The sequence below is a fragment of the Cnephaeus nilssonii genome, assembly GCF_951640355.1.
Source record: "Cnephaeus nilssonii genome assembly, chromosome: 4".
Taxonomy (NCBI): Eukaryota; Metazoa; Chordata; class Mammalia; order Chiroptera; family Vespertilionidae; genus Cnephaeus; species Cnephaeus nilssonii.
The window spans coordinates 59,795,863-59,813,105 of NC_137075.1; the positions used below are offsets into that span (position 1 = coordinate 59,795,863).

The following is a 17,243-nucleotide window of genomic DNA, read 5'->3' on the forward strand; positions in this document are numbered from 1 at the left end:
CTATCGCCTAGTGACACTGTAAGGCCATATCACACACGAGACAGTCATGTCCTAGTCCTTCACATTCACTCACCACTCACTCATTTCCAGTTCTGCAAGCTCCGTTCATGATAGCTGACCTGTACAGGTGTACCATTTTTTATCTTTTACACTATATTTTTACTGTACCTTTGATATGTTTGGAATTATTGAGACAAACAAGCATTTACCATTGTGTTACAACTGCCTAGTATGTTCGGTATCAGTACAGCAATATGCTGTACAGGTTTATAGCCTAGAAGCAATAGGCTATACCATATAGCCTAGATGTGCAGTAGGCTGTACCATCTAGGTTTGTGGATGTCCACACAATGACAAAACAGCCTAATGACACATTTCTCAGAACACATCCCTCCCGATCGTTAAGTGACGCATGACTGTACTTCAATGCTCAGTTTTGTACTGTCCTTTTCATCAGTACTCACTCATCATAGAGATTTCACTTTAGGTAAGCTACCCCACATTTAAACTGATAACTTTTGGTTTTAAAAACATGCCTCTCTATTTTTAAAACTTGAATGTTATCATTTTCAAGCTAACACAGATTTATGAATTTTTTAAGGTTAAGCTTTATATAAAAACTAAGAAGTGCCTAAAAGATATACATAATGATTCTATTAAGGTTAAACAAAAGTAAAAAAAAAGAGAACATAAAAACAAAAACAAAAACGCACAACAACCAACAAGATAAAATAGTAGTGTTAGGTTCCAAATAATACATTTAAATAAAAAGTACAGTTCCACTTCTTTTTTCTGATGCCTAAATCTGATAACTAAATACTAAGAACTTGGTAAAAAGGCAAAATACAGCAGATTTCATCAATAAAGGCAATTCATTTTGAAATCCATGAAGCAGCTGGCTTCAAAATATTCTACAATTACAGATTATATTTTTAATTTCAGCCCCTTATCTAGCAAATGTACACCAATGCCTAGAAAGGAACGAGAAATTAGCAAGATCTAAAAATCACTGCCCATATCTCTATTAAACTATTCGATAAACTGTAAAGTGTCATATAGAAATGTAAAGCTATTATTCTAACACGTGGTCAACTGAATTTTTGCTCAACAGAGACAAAATATGTCCCAAGTTAAGAATGTTCAAGTTCCAGTTACTTACAATTGGTTCTTTAGAATGGTCAAAATGGTAACTACATAAATCTCTCACCTTAACTCTTAAGAAAGATTGCATTAAACTGTATTGCTAATTATCAATATTTTAAGTCCATTAACAAGTTAGATCCAAATCCTACACTTTTAAAAATTACTATATAAAATGTAGCTGTTTTATACCCTTGCCTTTCATCTTCTATGCCAAGGTATTAATAGATAATAGTTTGTTATGCTCAAAGCAGAAGTATTCAAAATTAAATTTAAGATGGAAAGCGGGGTGTTTTAACTATTAAATGGTACATTGATCTTTTAGGTATTTTATCACATGTAGAATCTGACTGGTTAGCAGGCCATTTAAGCATACAAAGAAATCAATGTTGGTTAGTCAAAGAATATGTGCATTTTAAATATAATCATTAACCCCAGAAAAGTAAAATACCTTCTTTAAAAAGTGCACAAATAATTTAAAAGCACAAGTTACAGATTAAAAAAATATGGTAAAAATGATAAATTATTAAAAATAATTGATTTTTCAAATTGTATTCTTAGTAATTCCTCTGGTTTACTATCAGTATTTATACCCAAAAGGAGGGAGCACAGGCTGTGGCCTTTAATTACTAATTGGCAATATATATGCTGTTAAAACAGAGTAAATCCAAGCCACAGGCAGCATCAGGAACTTTGGATTCACTCTGCATTTAGATTCTGGGGTGTATTTATATTTACAAATGCTATTATCTTTGTCTACAAGCTAACCAACAAGTAAGGAAGAGTTAGTCTGTGCAATGCAAATGGACTAGTCTAGATGCAACCCAGTCAAGGTGTGCATATACCTTTTTTGTTTCTTTTTTAACTTTTCTTCTTCATACCTTGGTAGGGAAAAGTTATTTGAGTAAATACACATGTTATAAAGATAAACAAAAACTCAAAAAAGGCACTTAAAATAAAATCATTTAGGTTTGCAGGCAAAACAAAAAATATTTAATACAGTAATATAGAAAATCACAAGTGACTTAAGAATTCTGGCTTTGACACATTCAACAGACTAAAATCTCAGATTAACAAAGACACTTTTTCTATATTATAGCACCGTGATACTCAAGTACTTTACATTAAAAGCCTCTACCAAGACCTTTTAAAAGTTAGATAAAAGTTAATTTGGTAAACAGAATAAATTCTAGTCACTGGAAAGTATTAAGGCTATGCTGATCTAAATTACATTTTATTTCTCTATTAATATTATTCAATGTCATGACAAGCTTTTACTCAAATTAGGAGAGCAGCATGCCCAAATTTGGAGAATGTTCTTTAGCACTGACCAATCAGGAAATCATCTCTTAGACTGTAAGCCAGTCTTTACAAATATAAATTAATCATAACCAGAAATAATTCTTCCCATTTCTTCAATTGACAGACTGAAGAAAATGGTGAATTATGGGGAAGGTGCTGGGAAATGGCTTCTTCTTTTTTTGTTTTGTTAATCCTCACCCAAGGATATTTTTTTCTACTGATTTTTAGAGAGTGGAAGGGAGGGAGAGAGAAGGGTAGTGAGAGTGAGAGAGAGAGAGAGAGAGAGAGAGAGAGAGAGAGAGAGAGAGAGAGAAAGAAGGAGAGAGAGAGAGAGAGAGACACACAGACATCAATTGGTTGGTTGCCTTTTGCACCCACCCTGACCAAGGATGGGGATTGAACCTGCAACCCAGGTAAACCCAGGTATGTGTCCTTGACCGGGAATCGAACTGGAGACCCTTCAGTGCTCAGGCCAACACTTTTAACTGCTAAGCAACCCTGGCCAGGGCTAGATTGTTCTTCTCTTATTTTGTTACTAAAACAAGAGAAGTTACAAAATACTTACAATCTATGAAATGAGAAAAAATGAGTATTAAAAATATTTACCTCTTGCACATCAAAATATAAAGATCCAATACAATTAAAGAAAGAAAATAAAACATACTGTTTTATGCATTCTGGTATGCCAACATATTCCATGGGGACAAGTTCCGCTAGTTCTGCCAAATTAAAGACGTATCTAATTTTTTGGCTGAATTTTGAGCTATGGAAGAAAATAAAAATAATTACCTCAATATTTCTGACCAACAGCACTGACAAGAAATTCATACAAGGAGTTTGTGTTCCTGCTTTTTAAAAGTGTCAATGGCATTCAAAAAATTACCTAATAAATGGTCTTGTAACAGCCAGAAGTGTTCTGATAAACCAAGAGGGATGTACGATGATTAGAGATTTTAGGTTTTTCCGTAACCTGGAGTTAAAAAAAAGAAAAATTTAACAAACTTTACAAATTCTAATGTTAGAAGTTAAGCAATCAGCAAGTATATGGAAGTTTAAACAAAAATTAATTGAAAATCCCTCATCTAAGTGTTTTCATTTAGATGTGATATTCCTTCAAATACAAGATAATGCACTCATGAATTGTGATGGTCCCTCCTACTGGTATGAAATAAACTTTACTTCATTTGGCTACATTTATGTATAGCACTTGTCTTCAGGACTCTGCCACCCAAGGGTAGAGGCTAATACTGAATACAGAAGTAAACTGTTCACATTTTTCAGGACTGGGGAGAAACTGGTACTAATTTCCTCAACACCATGAAAGGCACTGTGCAAGCAAAAAGTGTGTGTGGGGGGCGGGGATCACCACAGTAATGGGCAGCATAAATTAGATCTCATGTGTTCTTACAAAGTCTAAAATTTTTATTAAAAATGAAAGGCATTATTCTAGACAATTTAAAATGACCAAATAACTTTTATCACACATATTTCACTTAAATAAAGTGATTGTTATGGATCTTTTTTGAAATTACAAGAACTAGTCCATGTCATGGTTAGGTATGAAGAGAAACCTATTAGTGGGTCTGAGTTGATTAAACTAGCTCGAATTAGTTATGGTCAAATCAAACCAATCAGAGGAACAAAGTTCCTTCCATTAGCATGGATGACTGACTAACTGCCAATAGAATGCACTTCTAGAGCTCATTCCAAAGAAAGATTACAGCTAAATAAGCACTGTAACATAAAATACGCTAACATATGTTAGGCAAAACTCAGAATGTAATAAAATAGAAAATGTACCAAGTTCTCTAACCTTTCCCAAAAACGTAAATTACTGGAAAATGTTCAACATGGTATAAATAAGGAGACATAAAGAGCTATTATATAAATCTGTTTTAAGGAATTAAAGTTATTCTTTATAAAATCAAAACTAACTTCCTTCATAACATTTAAAAATACTGTATTGAGAAAATAGAAACTTTCTATGAAATTAATAAATGTAATTTAGGAAGTGTATACATGGCCTTTAAGTGCCAACAGAAAATAATCTAATAAGGCCATTATAAAAATTATTCAGACTAGCTTTCAACTTGTATTTATAGTACCTTCTATCAATTTGCTGATAGCATTTCCTGAGCCATCCCAGACTAGGCATTTTCCTTCGAGTCGTTGCACCATTTAAATAAACTATCATGTAGTTTTCTGCTACTAATAGTTCCAAAGTGCCAATAACATACCTGTAAAAGCAAATTAAAACCTTAAATAACAGTTTTGTGAACCAAACTAGGTTAGCCAAATTATACAGTTCCCTTCCCTCCCCTCAATGATAGAAAAACCAATTAAAGTTTTAACAGTGTTAGTTAGTATAATGATTATTTTTTTTTAAAGTTATCTTCAGTTTATTTTTAAAATTAATTACATTTATTGAGATAACATTGGTTGAGTTACCTTTTAGAAATACACATTGAAATGTTCATAGATGAAATGATATGATGTCTGGGATTTGCTTCAGAATTATACAGCGGGGCAAGTTTGAATTGTGGGAATGAAGTCTAAATTGATGACTGTGGAATTGATTGATTGGTATACAAAGATTCAATACACTGCTCTTTACTTTTGTATATGTTTGAAACTTTCCACAACAAAGTTTTTAAAAAACTGCACTAATTGGAGAAAAAGAATGACTTTGTGGAAATACAATAGAACTGAGTCAGCTTAGTTACATTTGGTTTTTCAGGGCTAAATGTAATTTAGTCATGTAATTTTGAAATTTTAAAAAAAGTCACTTCTTTACCCTCAATGTGTCCTCAACTATAAAATAGAGAAGCTGGAACAGATAATCTGAAATATTCCTTCCAGTTTTAAAATAACAATTTTTTCAGTCAAGTTGAAAAACAAATAGTTTCATAATGCTAAAGAGTAAGTACTTAAAAACAACCAGACTTGGGATATTTATAATTTTTACCCAGCTAAACTTCACTTCCTTAAATTGGACATCTAATTAACTCGGAATTCTGTCCAAACATTTTTGTGAAGATATACATACTTAAAGAGATTGTCCATCAGGTATCTATAGTTAGGTTGACCACTTTCAGGCATAAAACAGACAGCAAACACAACAATGGCATTTAATCCATCCCCATAATATCCTGAAAAGAAACCAAAGATAAAATCACCAGCATGATTTTACTCTGAAGATTTTTCAGAGGACATCTGTATCGTTGTTAGAGTATAAGTGGTTTACCTTCCACAAAATTTTGGATCAAAAAGTTGTGTTTTTTTTTTTAGATCTTTAATACCCTCTTGTCAAAAAGACAACAATAACATTTGAAGAGGAAAGGGTGGGCATTAAAAACAGAAACCCACTTAAACCAGCATAATCAGAAAGCCAGACTTGTTTTAACAAGTAAACAAAAATAACGATATAACCCAAGCAGACACGATACAACAATATCTGCAATAAAACATTCTTATGCAACTTAGGTTAGAGTGGGTACTTTATTTTTTTAGTCTTTAAAAAATCTATATGTTTTTATTGATTTCAGAGAGAGGAAGGGAGAGGGAGATAGAAACATTGAAGAGATAAACATCGATCAGTTGCCTCCTGCAGGCCCCATACTGGGGACTGAACCTGCAACCTGGGCGTGTGCCCTGATTGGGAATTGAACCAGCAACCTCCTGGTGCACGGGATGACGCTCATCCAACTGAGCCACAGCAACTGAGCTAAAATGGATGCTTTTTAAAAAAGAGTTATTTTCACCCTAGCTGGTTTGAGCGTCAGCCTGTGGAATGAAGGGTCCCGGGTTTGATTCCAGTCAAGGGCACGTACCTCAGGTGCAGGCTCCTCCCCGGCCTGGGCCCTGGTCAGGGCTCATGCAGGCGGCAACCAATCGATGTGTTCCTTTCATATCATATTTCTCTCTGTCTTTCCCTCTCTCTTCCATGCACTCTTAAAAATAAATGGAAAAATATCCTTGGGTGAGAATGTAAAAAACAAAAACAAAATAAATAAAAAAGAGTTATGTTCAATATTGCCTAATGTTTTGAAGATTTTAAGGTATTAACACCTAAGAAAAAATCACATCTCTGACATAATTCTAGAAAAAGAGCTAAAATGTCTATTTTTGAATTGTAATCTCTAGATATTAAGTATATCCAATAACAAATAGTGACTAATCCCTTAGTCACAAATATAGTGATAAATTCAGTAGGATACAATAGCCCTAATTATTTCCTGTAAGAAAAATAAAGTATTATTTCTGAAAAATACTGTGTTTAAGCCATGAACTAGGTCTCACAACCTGCTTCCTATGAACTATCTGAATTAATATGTCTCTGGACTTCCTGATCCAGATTATCCTGTGGTGGTTTTTTTTTTTAATTCTTCATCTGAGTAAGATTAAAGACAGACTGACAGAAGTTATAATTGTCTTCATAGCTTTACCTATTTGACTTGTAAATTTCTTAGGGGAAGGGACAGAAAGCCTTGTATTTTTGTATATCCCACAAATATGTAAAGTAGAACCTACATAAAAATGTGGAATGAACTGGTTTTCTACTTTGTAGTAAAGATGAAAGATTTGTTCAGGGTTTTTGTTTTTTTTTTAAAATACATTTTTATTGATTTTAGAGAGGAAGGGAGAAGGAAAGACAGGTAGCAACATCAATGATGAGAGAGAATCCTGGATTGGCTGCCTCCCGCACGTCCCCCACTGGGGACCGAGCCCACAACCCTGGCATGTGCCCTTGACCAGAATCGAACCCGGGACCCTTCAGTCCGCAGGCAGATGCTCTATCCACTGAGCCAAACCAGCTAGGACTTGTTCAGGGTTTTAAGGTAAATTAAGAATCATAGTTTAAAAAGCCAGGTTTTACTTATATCCACAAAAGACTGTATAAGAATGTTCATGGCAGTTTTAATAATGATAGCTCAAATTTGTAACTAACATGTCCATCAAAAGAAAAATAGACAAGCAAATTGTGGCTTATCCATGCAAGGCAAAGTCACTCAGCAGTAAGAAATAAACTATGGATGCATGCAACTACATGGATGAAGCTCAAAAACATTATGCTGAACAAAAGAAGTAGACCAAAGAGTGTATACCATATGACTCCAGTTACATGAAATTATATTAACAGGTACAACTAACCAGAGGGTAGACATTACAATAGTGGTTACTGGAGAGGTAATCCTTGGGCGGGAGTATGAAAATATTCTATATGTCTAGGGGTGTAGGCTATAGGGGTATATATGGTTATATGGGTATTTGTCAAAACTCATTGAACTGTACACTGAAGATTAGAACATTTTTAAGTGAAATAAGTCAGACAGAATAAAAACAAATATGATATTACTTATATGTGGAATCTAAAAAAAACCTAAACTCAGAAAAAAAGACTAGAATGGTGGTTACTATGGGCTGCGGGAGAAGGGGAGATGTGTCAAAGAGTACAAATTTCCAGTTAGAAAATGAGTAAGTTCTGAAGATCTAATGTATAGCATGGTGACAATAGTTAGTAATTCTGTGTTATGTATTTGAAAATTGCTAAGATTTCAAAATGTTCTTACCACAAAAAAGAAATAGTAATTATGTAATCTAATGCAGGTGTTAGCTAAGGATATGGTGGTGATCACTTTAAAATATACAAGTGTATCATATCAACATGCTATACATCTTAAACTTATAATACAACGTTATATGTCCATTATATCTCAATGAAGCTGAAAAAAAATTGCAAATGCTACAAAAATGGTTTAGAACATTTCACTACATATAAATGATAAATGGATACAAAAGGGGAGAAAGTCTCAGTTTTGGGGATGGTGTCAAGGGATAGGGTGGGAGGGAGAATTTTCGTTGCATATTCTTATAACTTTTGAACTTACAATAGTGCATGCATTAATGATTTTTAAATGATGGCTTTATTCTTTTAGTTTAAACCTGTTATGTTACTAAAATGACATGATAAATATTTATTATTTTTTCAAAATTACATAATATCTCAAGGGAGAGTTTCTTTAAGCAATTAGGTTTCTGATGTTGCATTAAAAAATCTGAACAATCTTAGGTAACTCTTACCTCCATGACTGATAACTTTTTTATAGGGTTCAATGGCCTTCATATCAACTCTGTGGTCCTGTTCTCCAATTCTGAACATACGCCAGCGTCGTCCATCTTCTTTTTCCTCCTCTGCTGTGTATTCGGTAATTGAGCCTTTCCTAATAACTTCAGTAGTTTTGGGTTTTGGAAGATCATCTGTCAAAATAAAAGGTTTTTGAATTCCAAATGTTACTTACACCACAAAATAAAATTACCTGTTAACCACCCTGCTATCTAATTAGAATGTTTGGAGACTTTTTCATTATACTTTCTGTGGAATATTAAATATTTCATAATAGAAGGAAAGGCTTGCTCTTCAGATGAAGTCATTTTATGCTTTTGGAAATCATGGTTTTTTTCTTTTTTTTTGTATTGCCTAATTCAGAAAGCACTAATCACAGTACAAGGTATATCTGTAAGCTCAGAAAAGATAATTCATACAGACATCAAAATCTTAGTACACTGGCCCTACAATGCCTTTCCAGATTCTGTTTATAACAAGACTGTCCTTGACAGTTATCAACACTACAGGTTACTTAATTATCTGGGAGCCAATCATTTTTTGTTGTTATTGAACACATAAATTATTCCCCAAACATTATAATATCAGTAGAAAGTGGTTAACTAGTCAATGATTATTGCTCATTTGATCAGTTTTTTAAAGCAGAAATTTATTGATAATATTCTTAAGTATACATGCAAAAGTATATTTTAAATTGACATTAGACAAAGCATAAGCACCAGTGATTAGGTGTAATTTATATTTCAAGATTGTATTTTAGATGATTTTTAATGCTGTAATGATTTTCAAAATTTTAGTATCATAGTCCTTACCAAAAGATGGGGGGAGGGGAAACCTACTGCATGTTAGTTGTTTGTTTCCAAGATAAAGCAGTTAACGGAAAATATCCTTCCAGGAAATGACTAGAGGTGCATTAAAGAAAGAAGAAACAAAACACATAGGCAGAAAACTATTTCAGTATCTTTATAAAATATTGCTTCTTACTGGACTGCTTATTGAACCAATAAACAGGGAAGGAAAAAGGAACAAAAGGCACAGCACATCAAGGATCTTACCCTTCCTATAGATAATATACTTAGTGCTAAATACTGCTTTGAAGTAAAAATAATTTTAAAGATGGTATATACCTATAAATTATTAACAATACAAAGACACTGTAGCCAACAATTATCTAATTAAAGAAAGCACGCGAAGCAAAACACATGCAAATTCCTTTAGATTTCAAATAACAAATGAGGAATATAAAACTGAAGAGTATACATTAATTCAAGCTGGTTGTTTACAAAGTGCAGCAATATCAGCAAACCTATTTTTTAAAAAAAATCATCCTAAAAAAACTCCCTTTAGGAATCTCTCTCTGCAAACCCTTAACTACTTTTAGCACATCTCCTAAATTATGTTTCTTCAAAGCTTTTTTTTTTTTAGTGGACATAAGAATATGCCATAATTATCAAGCAATGTTTTGGGAGCGACCATGTAAAAAATGTAACTTCACAGCAATTGAGGGAAAAAAAAAGCCACCTGTGTAATCTACTAAAAATAGTTTGAAAGCCTTGAGAATATTCAGTGTTAGCAAAATTTCATACCTTAGTAAAAAAGGGGAAAAAAAGAACTTTATAAAAAAATAACGTATTTCAACAAAATCTCTTAATCATTCATTTTAACTGTCAAGTTTTAAGTTTTTCCAATTATCCTATGAGAATGCCATTACAAAAAACACGCATGTATATAAAGACAAACATTCATTAATAAAAGTTAGATAAAAACAATGAAATATTTACCTTCCCACTCAAATTCATTACTATTCTCTGATGGTGTATCTAAGCCATCTAAGTCAATCTCCCCACTTTCATCCAAATCATCTGACAACACAGAACCATCACTAGGATCCAGGGTCAGGCTAATGTCTGGAGCCATTAGTTTCTTTCTTACTTTATTTCCATTAACTTCTAGTGAGCCTGGAATGGGTAAACCAAGCGAAAGATGTATTAGAAGGAATGTTTAAATGTCCACCACTTCATCCTGAGGAAAAATAAAATTAAACACAATCTCAAAGCACTAATTTACAACTCTGGATTTTGATCATGGCTGTTTCTACATCATGGCAAGATGGTACATCCCAGCAAAGATACATCTTTTTAAATAGAGGCAGATCTCATAGTCACCTCTACTACCAAAAGTGATCTACTCTCATCCCTTTAGTGTAGAAATTTCCAAAAACCTCCAAAGTATTCCAAAAATTCTTTCCTCAACATTCAACTTATCTTTTGTTCCCTATGATGAAACAAACACCAAGTATATTTTTTCCTTGACAAAGAAATGTGTTCAAAAATAGCACACTCTATCTTTTACTGAAACTAAAAGTGTCAAGTTCTTACCAGGCTGGTTCTCTGGTTCAGTTACAGCTAATATATCTGCTTCGATACTATCATCTTCTGGTAATGGTCTAGAAGACAAAGACATACTTTTAAGTAAGAAATTAAAAAAAATTTTTTTTTCAAGTCCCAAGTTCTATTAAAAATAGCTTATAGCTCTAGTCGGTGTGGCTCAGTGGATAGAGCATTGGCCCTCCGACTGAACATTCCTGGGTTCAATTCCGGTCAAGGGCATACCTGGATTGCATGTTCCACCCCCAGCCCTGGTGGGGGCTCGTGTGGAAGGCAAACTAATTGATGTGTCTCTCTCACTTGATGTGTCTCTCTGTCTCTTCCCCTCCCTCCCACTCTCTCTATAAATCAATGAAAAAATATCCTCAGGTGAAGATTAAAAAAAAAGCTTATAAAAACAATTATGTAGAAAATTGACTTTATAAAACACTTTTAAAGAAAATATTTTCAGATCGTCAGAGTTGACTTACATATTTATATCAGTAACACAAAAGTAAATATAAATTCCTTATGTAACTGCCCTTAAATACAACTATAAAACAAATATAAAAATTATAAACCTACAAAACAAATATAATTCAAATGCATGAATTTAATGTGATACATGATACAATAATGTATGATGAAGCTAAATCATAGCTCACAATGGGACTCTGGTAATTGCTTTGAGTATTAGCATTTCCACATTACTATTATCATCATGTACTATGCAATGACTCAGTATGACTCAGTCTCACCAGTCCCTTTCAACTGCTAAGGAACCTTACTACGCACTGGATGGTTTTCTAACCAGGATGGCATGGAAACATCATTTAAACATAAGATCTGCAAACCATCATGCTGTCTGTCTTAAACTTAGAGTGATGTATGTCAATTATTTCTCAATAAAATTGGAAAGAAAAAGGTGTGCCTTTGCTCTTTTTCTATCAACTCTATTGGTGCCAATACAAATGTAAATACAAATGCTAATCTGTCAAGGTAGCCGGTCACATGATCCGGGAAAGCCTGGCTTATTTTATTTAATACATTTTTTTAAAAGATTAAAAGCAGAACATTAAGCCCAATAGTCATTTAATAGGTGACATCAGAATAAAGAAAGTTTGAAGTTTTGTTCTCCATTTATTTTCATTTATAAGCACTGCTCACATTGGAAAATCTTCATCTTGCCATTCTTCCTTAAGTTCTACACCTTCCATCCTCAGCTTGGACTCAATGTCAACTACAAATTCCCGATAATCCAGAGAGCCAATGTCCTGTGAAAAGAGAAAAATTTATAACAACTTGTCATTTTACCTCTTATTGGCTGAAAAGGTACAATAATCTTATATTTTAGCTCACACCTCTAGCTTTAGCTCAATGGTCTGGTCATAAAATCAATTTACTGGATTGTAACTACCATTTAAAAAGAAATTTGAATAGAAAATAATCAGAATATATATATGTATGTATGTATGTATGTGTGTGATATATATATATATATATATATATTTCATATTTGTTTTTAATTGCAAAAATGCATGTGTCCCAGGTTGTGAGTCTAGAAGACAAACTGTGTCTTTTAGCTGTGTTACCCCTTGAACAATTGTATCATTAGAAAACAGCCCCTCTAAATACAGAGAGCCTGAGTATTTCAGCTCTCTTAGCCAATTCATTCAATTTTTACTTTAATGTCATATTGAATCATGTGATATTAATACAGCAGAGCGTATAAACATGGCTATTTAGTTTGGGGAGGAGAGAGAAGGATAAATTCACTCTTAAACATTTCGTCACAAACTTTAGGAGGAAAAGTACAGCAGGTAGATAAAAACAGTTAAAACAATTGAGAGAGTACTGTTCTTGGAAGCACTTTATCAGCAGCTCTAATAACAGGAAACAAACAAGAAAGGAGCAATATAAGCACAAACACTGAAGGATATTGCTGACTTTGACTTTAACTGGCTGCTTCCCATTTTTTTGTAAATTAGAATGAGGGAAAAAGGAATGAGGAAATAATACTTTAAGAGACTATTTGTTAAAATAACCCAATGCAGCCCTAGCTGGTTTGACTCAGTGGCTAGAGCGTTGGACTGCAGACTGAAGGGTCCTGGGTTCGATTCCGATCAAGGGCACATGCCCAGGTTGCAGGCTCATCCCCAGTAGGGGGCATGCAGGAGGCAGCCAGCCGGTCAATGATTCTCTGTCATCATTGATGTTTCTCTCTCTCCCTCTTCCTCTCCCTTCCTCTCTGAAATCAATAAAAATATGTTTTAAAAAATAAAAATAAAATAACCCAAAGCAACAGGAATAATCTGATTTATCAACACACTTATGTTAGTTAGGGCATTTCATTACTTTTGCCAGCTATGAGTGGAGGTCATAGAGATAAATGAAAAACAATCGTTCACTTTAGTGAGGTTAAAAATCAAGGAGATAATGGATTTCCTCCTTTACAACAAAGAAGGGGATTTCCCCAGTGCAACTTAGCAGTATAAGCAAAAATTAAATATTAAGATCATATTTAGAACTGTCTGAATTATAATTTTACATGGTGACTTTACTATTATGTAGTTCAACACTGCTCCTGGAATAGGTACTAGTAACCACATCTATGCTAAAATCAATTACAGTGGACAGAAGGAAATGCCCAGGAAAGCTTTTCACTTCCTCATTTAAATGAAAGGGATTCATTCTAAATATTTATGTTCACTTTTCCTATGAGTTTGGCAACACTGTTAGCATTACAGGAAAATAATTTAGGCCATCCTATGTGTTTATGAAGATCACCAAGCACTCCTGGAAAAATCCTATATGCTTTCTTGTCATTGCTTCCTTGAAAGCAAGGTAACAGAGGTTCTTTAGAATGAAATGACACAATGTCACCTCACACATGTAAGAGTGACTAGTACAAAAAAGACAGGAAATAACAAGTGCTGGGGAGGACGTAGAGAAAAAAGAATCCTTGTACACTGTTGGTGAGAATGTAAATTGGTGCAGCTACCTGGAAAACAGTATAAAGGTTCCTTAAGAAATTAAAAGTAGAACCACCATATGAATCGGCAATTCCACTTCTGGGTATTTAGCCCAAGGAAATAAAATCTACTATTTCAAAAAGATATATGCATTTCCATATTTATTGCAGCATTATTTATAATAGCCAAATATGGATACCACTTAAGTGCTCATTAATGGATGGATGGATAAAATGTGGTATGTGTATATGTGAATGTACACGTGTATACACACACACACACACACACACACACACACACACAGGAATATTATTCAGCACATAAAAGAAGATCTTGCCATTTGCAACAAAATGGATGGACCTCGAGGGCATTATGTTAAGTGAAGGACAAAAATTGTATGACCTCACCTACATGTGGAAATCTAAAAAGCAACACAAAAACAAAAACTTAAAACTGAGCTCACAGATACAGAGAACAGATTGATGGAAATGGGATGGTGGGAAAAATGAGTGAAGGGGGCCAAAAAGCACAAATTTCTAGTTATAAATTCCGGGGATGTAATGTACAGCATGGTGACCACAATTAATATATAATACTGTATTATATATTTGAAAGTTGCTATGAGAGATCTTAAAAGTTCTCAGCACAAGAAAAAAATTTTTGTAACTGTGTGTGGTGATGGATATTAACTAGACTTAATTGTGGTGAACATTTCACAATATATACAAATATCAAATCATGTACACCTGTAACTAATATGTTCTATGTCAATTATATGTTCATTAAAACAAAGAATGAAATGAGATACTCTATCAGAAATGTTAACACAAAATTTAAGAAAAATTATAATGCTGCTGATCTTTCTTAAAATTGTGAAAATAAAGCAAAGGATAATTATCCCACCTATAAAACACACATGCTGAGACCTTTAACAGGATTAAAGTCTAATAACTGATCTCTAACACTTTCTTATAGTTACAAATATTATAATTTTGGAATATTACTATCATCGTATTATGCTAGTATTCTGCTTTACAGAAGGTAAGATTAACAAGACATCTTTCAATCCACTGCCAGCCAAGGTTAATTGATCAGATCTGGCTAAATATACTACTACTTCCTTCCTTAAACGCCTTCCTTCCTCACTGCTCCTTCTACCAGCATTACTCCTGATGGAATGAACACAACTGCTTTCCCAAAGAGTGCTTTTCACATTTACTAACCACTTGCACATTCATCATTTCATATGTTCCAACCAACAATTTTGTGAGGTCTAAAACACTGGTGTTATTATCCTAGATTTATCATATATATGAGGCAAATGACACTACATCCTGGTTCCCAGACCTAGACTGTTTCTAACACAGCAGTGTCTCCAGTTCACTGGCAACTTTATACAGAAAAAGCCTGTAATGCCAGATTTGGTTACACTTAGCTTCAAAGGTCTTGTAATGCCTAACGACTTCAACAATACTGACATGTTTGCAGAAGTGGACCTGTAATGCTTCCAGTCTAAGCCCAACAATAGTAGGCTGCAATAGAGAAGGTTATGAAGACTAATAATTAGAGTTCAGAGAAAATGTAAAATGACAAGAAATAAGGAGGAGTGTAAGATCATCAAGAATATAGTCTGCAGGGTAACTAAATTGGGTAGCTTCAGTTACAATTTTGAGGAATCTTACCATTTACAAATTGCGAATTACAAACTATCAGAGAAAGAATACATTTAATTAAAAAAAATTAAGAAGTTAAGCATTAGGGAAAATAGAGCTCTTAATAAAAAAAGGTGAGGATGAAAAATGCAATCACACACTTCAACTATGTAGAAGGCGCTATGACCACCTCCAGGGGTGGGGAACGTCTGGCCAGGGAAATCATTTGGCCTGACCCTGCCAAGGCATTAGGGGTGAGTTAATTAAGTGTATAACCAAATATAGCTGGCTAATTTTTAAGTTGACAACTTTGTGTGGCCCTCGAATGATGTTATAAATATCCAAATAGCTCTTGGCAGAAAAAAAGAGTTCCCGGAACAGACAAGGGAAGTTTCAAAGCAACGCAATAGAACCAAATAAAGTTTTCATTTAACATGAGTTGACCCAGACCTCCAGTGGCATCATATGCACCCAGGACACCAAAACCATTTTTCGCCAGATTATTTAGGAAAAAGATAGCGTCCGAATGCACGCAGAAACCCGGCTTTTCAAGTAGGAAGGTCTATTAAAGCTCTGATTACAGATGCCGCTTCCGTGTTTCCTCTCCGAAGGTAGGAGGCACATCAGAAGTCTAAGTTTCTTTGTTCTGCACCGGGACGAGGCTGGTCACAAATAGGGGACCGACGTGGCCCAGTCACCAGACTCAGACCGGGGTGTGTGCAGGGGGGCGGCCTAGAAGGAGGTACCGTAGGTTCCAGCCGGTGCACAACCCCACAAACGGAAAAGGGGGTGGAGGTGCAAGGATGGCAAAAGCAAACAGGAGCCGAGCCAAGGGCGGGGGCCGACGCTGGGCGGGATCCGGGAAGCGCCACCGGGCAGGTTCTATGGCACCCCCCACGAAGGGTAGCCCTCCGGGCTTCCTCTCCTTGGCCCTCCGGGGCACGCGACCCTCGGACGCTCGCCCCCACGCGTGTTCCCAGCCCGGACCCACCATGCCCAGCCCTCCCGGGCCGCACTCACCCCGGAGGAAGCCTTGGCCCCCTCGTCTTCTTCGCCCCTCCAGGCCGGCGACGTGGGGCTGACGGCCAGGTCGCAGAAGGTCGCGCCGAGCGGAGCCCGCTCCCCTCGGACCGCAGTGTAGAGTCGAGCCCAGGACCCCGGCCACAGATGCAGCTGTAGCGGTAGCGGCGTAGCTGACCCGGATGCAGAGGGCAGCCCCAGCGGAAGTGACTACCTGCCGACCTTCTCGCCGGCGCCGCACCCGGTGGAGGCGGAGGCGCAGGCGCGGGCGGAGGCGCAGGCGCAGGCGTGGCATTATCTTGAAACCCCTGAGTCCCTCCCCCTCCCCTCTCAGCCCTCAGGGAGTAACCCTGCGCATGCGCCGCGCGGCCGCCCGGTCTTACTGCCGGGCTGGCGGGGCACCTTTTGTGCGGCCCTTCCGGGCTGTAGGCGCAACCTTGACCTGCGCCTGGACGCAGCCTAGCGTCTCAAAGAGCCATTTTTATATTCTTTATGTTGGCATTACTGATCGCTACAATAACTGTATATTACAAAGTGGATAAAATGAAGGGAAGAAAAGTATCTGAGGCCTCCTTTTGGGGAACTAGCCCTCAGAAGAATCCAGAGTTTGGTAAAACTCGAGGGTGAACAGCCTTGAAACAGTAAATTCTCCAACTGGAATGTAGGA

General features: G+C 35.7%; 1 protein-coding gene across 3 annotated transcripts in view; it reads right to left on the reverse strand.

Moving 5' to 3' along the window:
• Window positions 1-16,735, reverse strand: part of BNIP2 (BCL2 interacting protein 2) — a 33,198-nt gene extending 16,463 nt beyond the window's left edge. For 2 of the 3 annotated variants that reach the window (XM_079767856.1, XM_079767855.1), the window contains exons 1-9: window positions 16,577-16,735; window positions 12,100-12,206; window positions 10,945-11,012; window positions 10,348-10,524; window positions 8,524-8,700; window positions 5,489-5,591; window positions 4,548-4,679; window positions 3,326-3,412; window positions 3,107-3,205 (exon numbers count right to left, since the gene is read on the reverse strand). In XM_079767856.1, the coding sequence (XP_079623982.1) occupies window positions 3,107-3,205; window positions 3,326-3,412; window positions 4,548-4,679; window positions 5,489-5,591; window positions 8,524-8,700; window positions 10,348-10,524; window positions 10,945-11,012; window positions 12,100-12,149 (893 nt within the window). In that variant the 5' untranslated portion in view covers window positions 12,150-12,206; window positions 16,577-16,735. Of the gene's footprint in view, window positions 1-1,985; window positions 2,022-3,106; window positions 3,206-3,325; window positions 3,413-4,547; window positions 4,680-5,488; window positions 5,592-8,523; window positions 8,701-10,347; window positions 10,525-10,944; window positions 11,013-12,099; window positions 12,207-16,576 lie in introns of all 3 variants that reach the window. The other variant, XM_079767854.1, reaches the window with a different exon arrangement.
• Window positions 16,736-17,243: the final 508 nt, after the last annotated feature.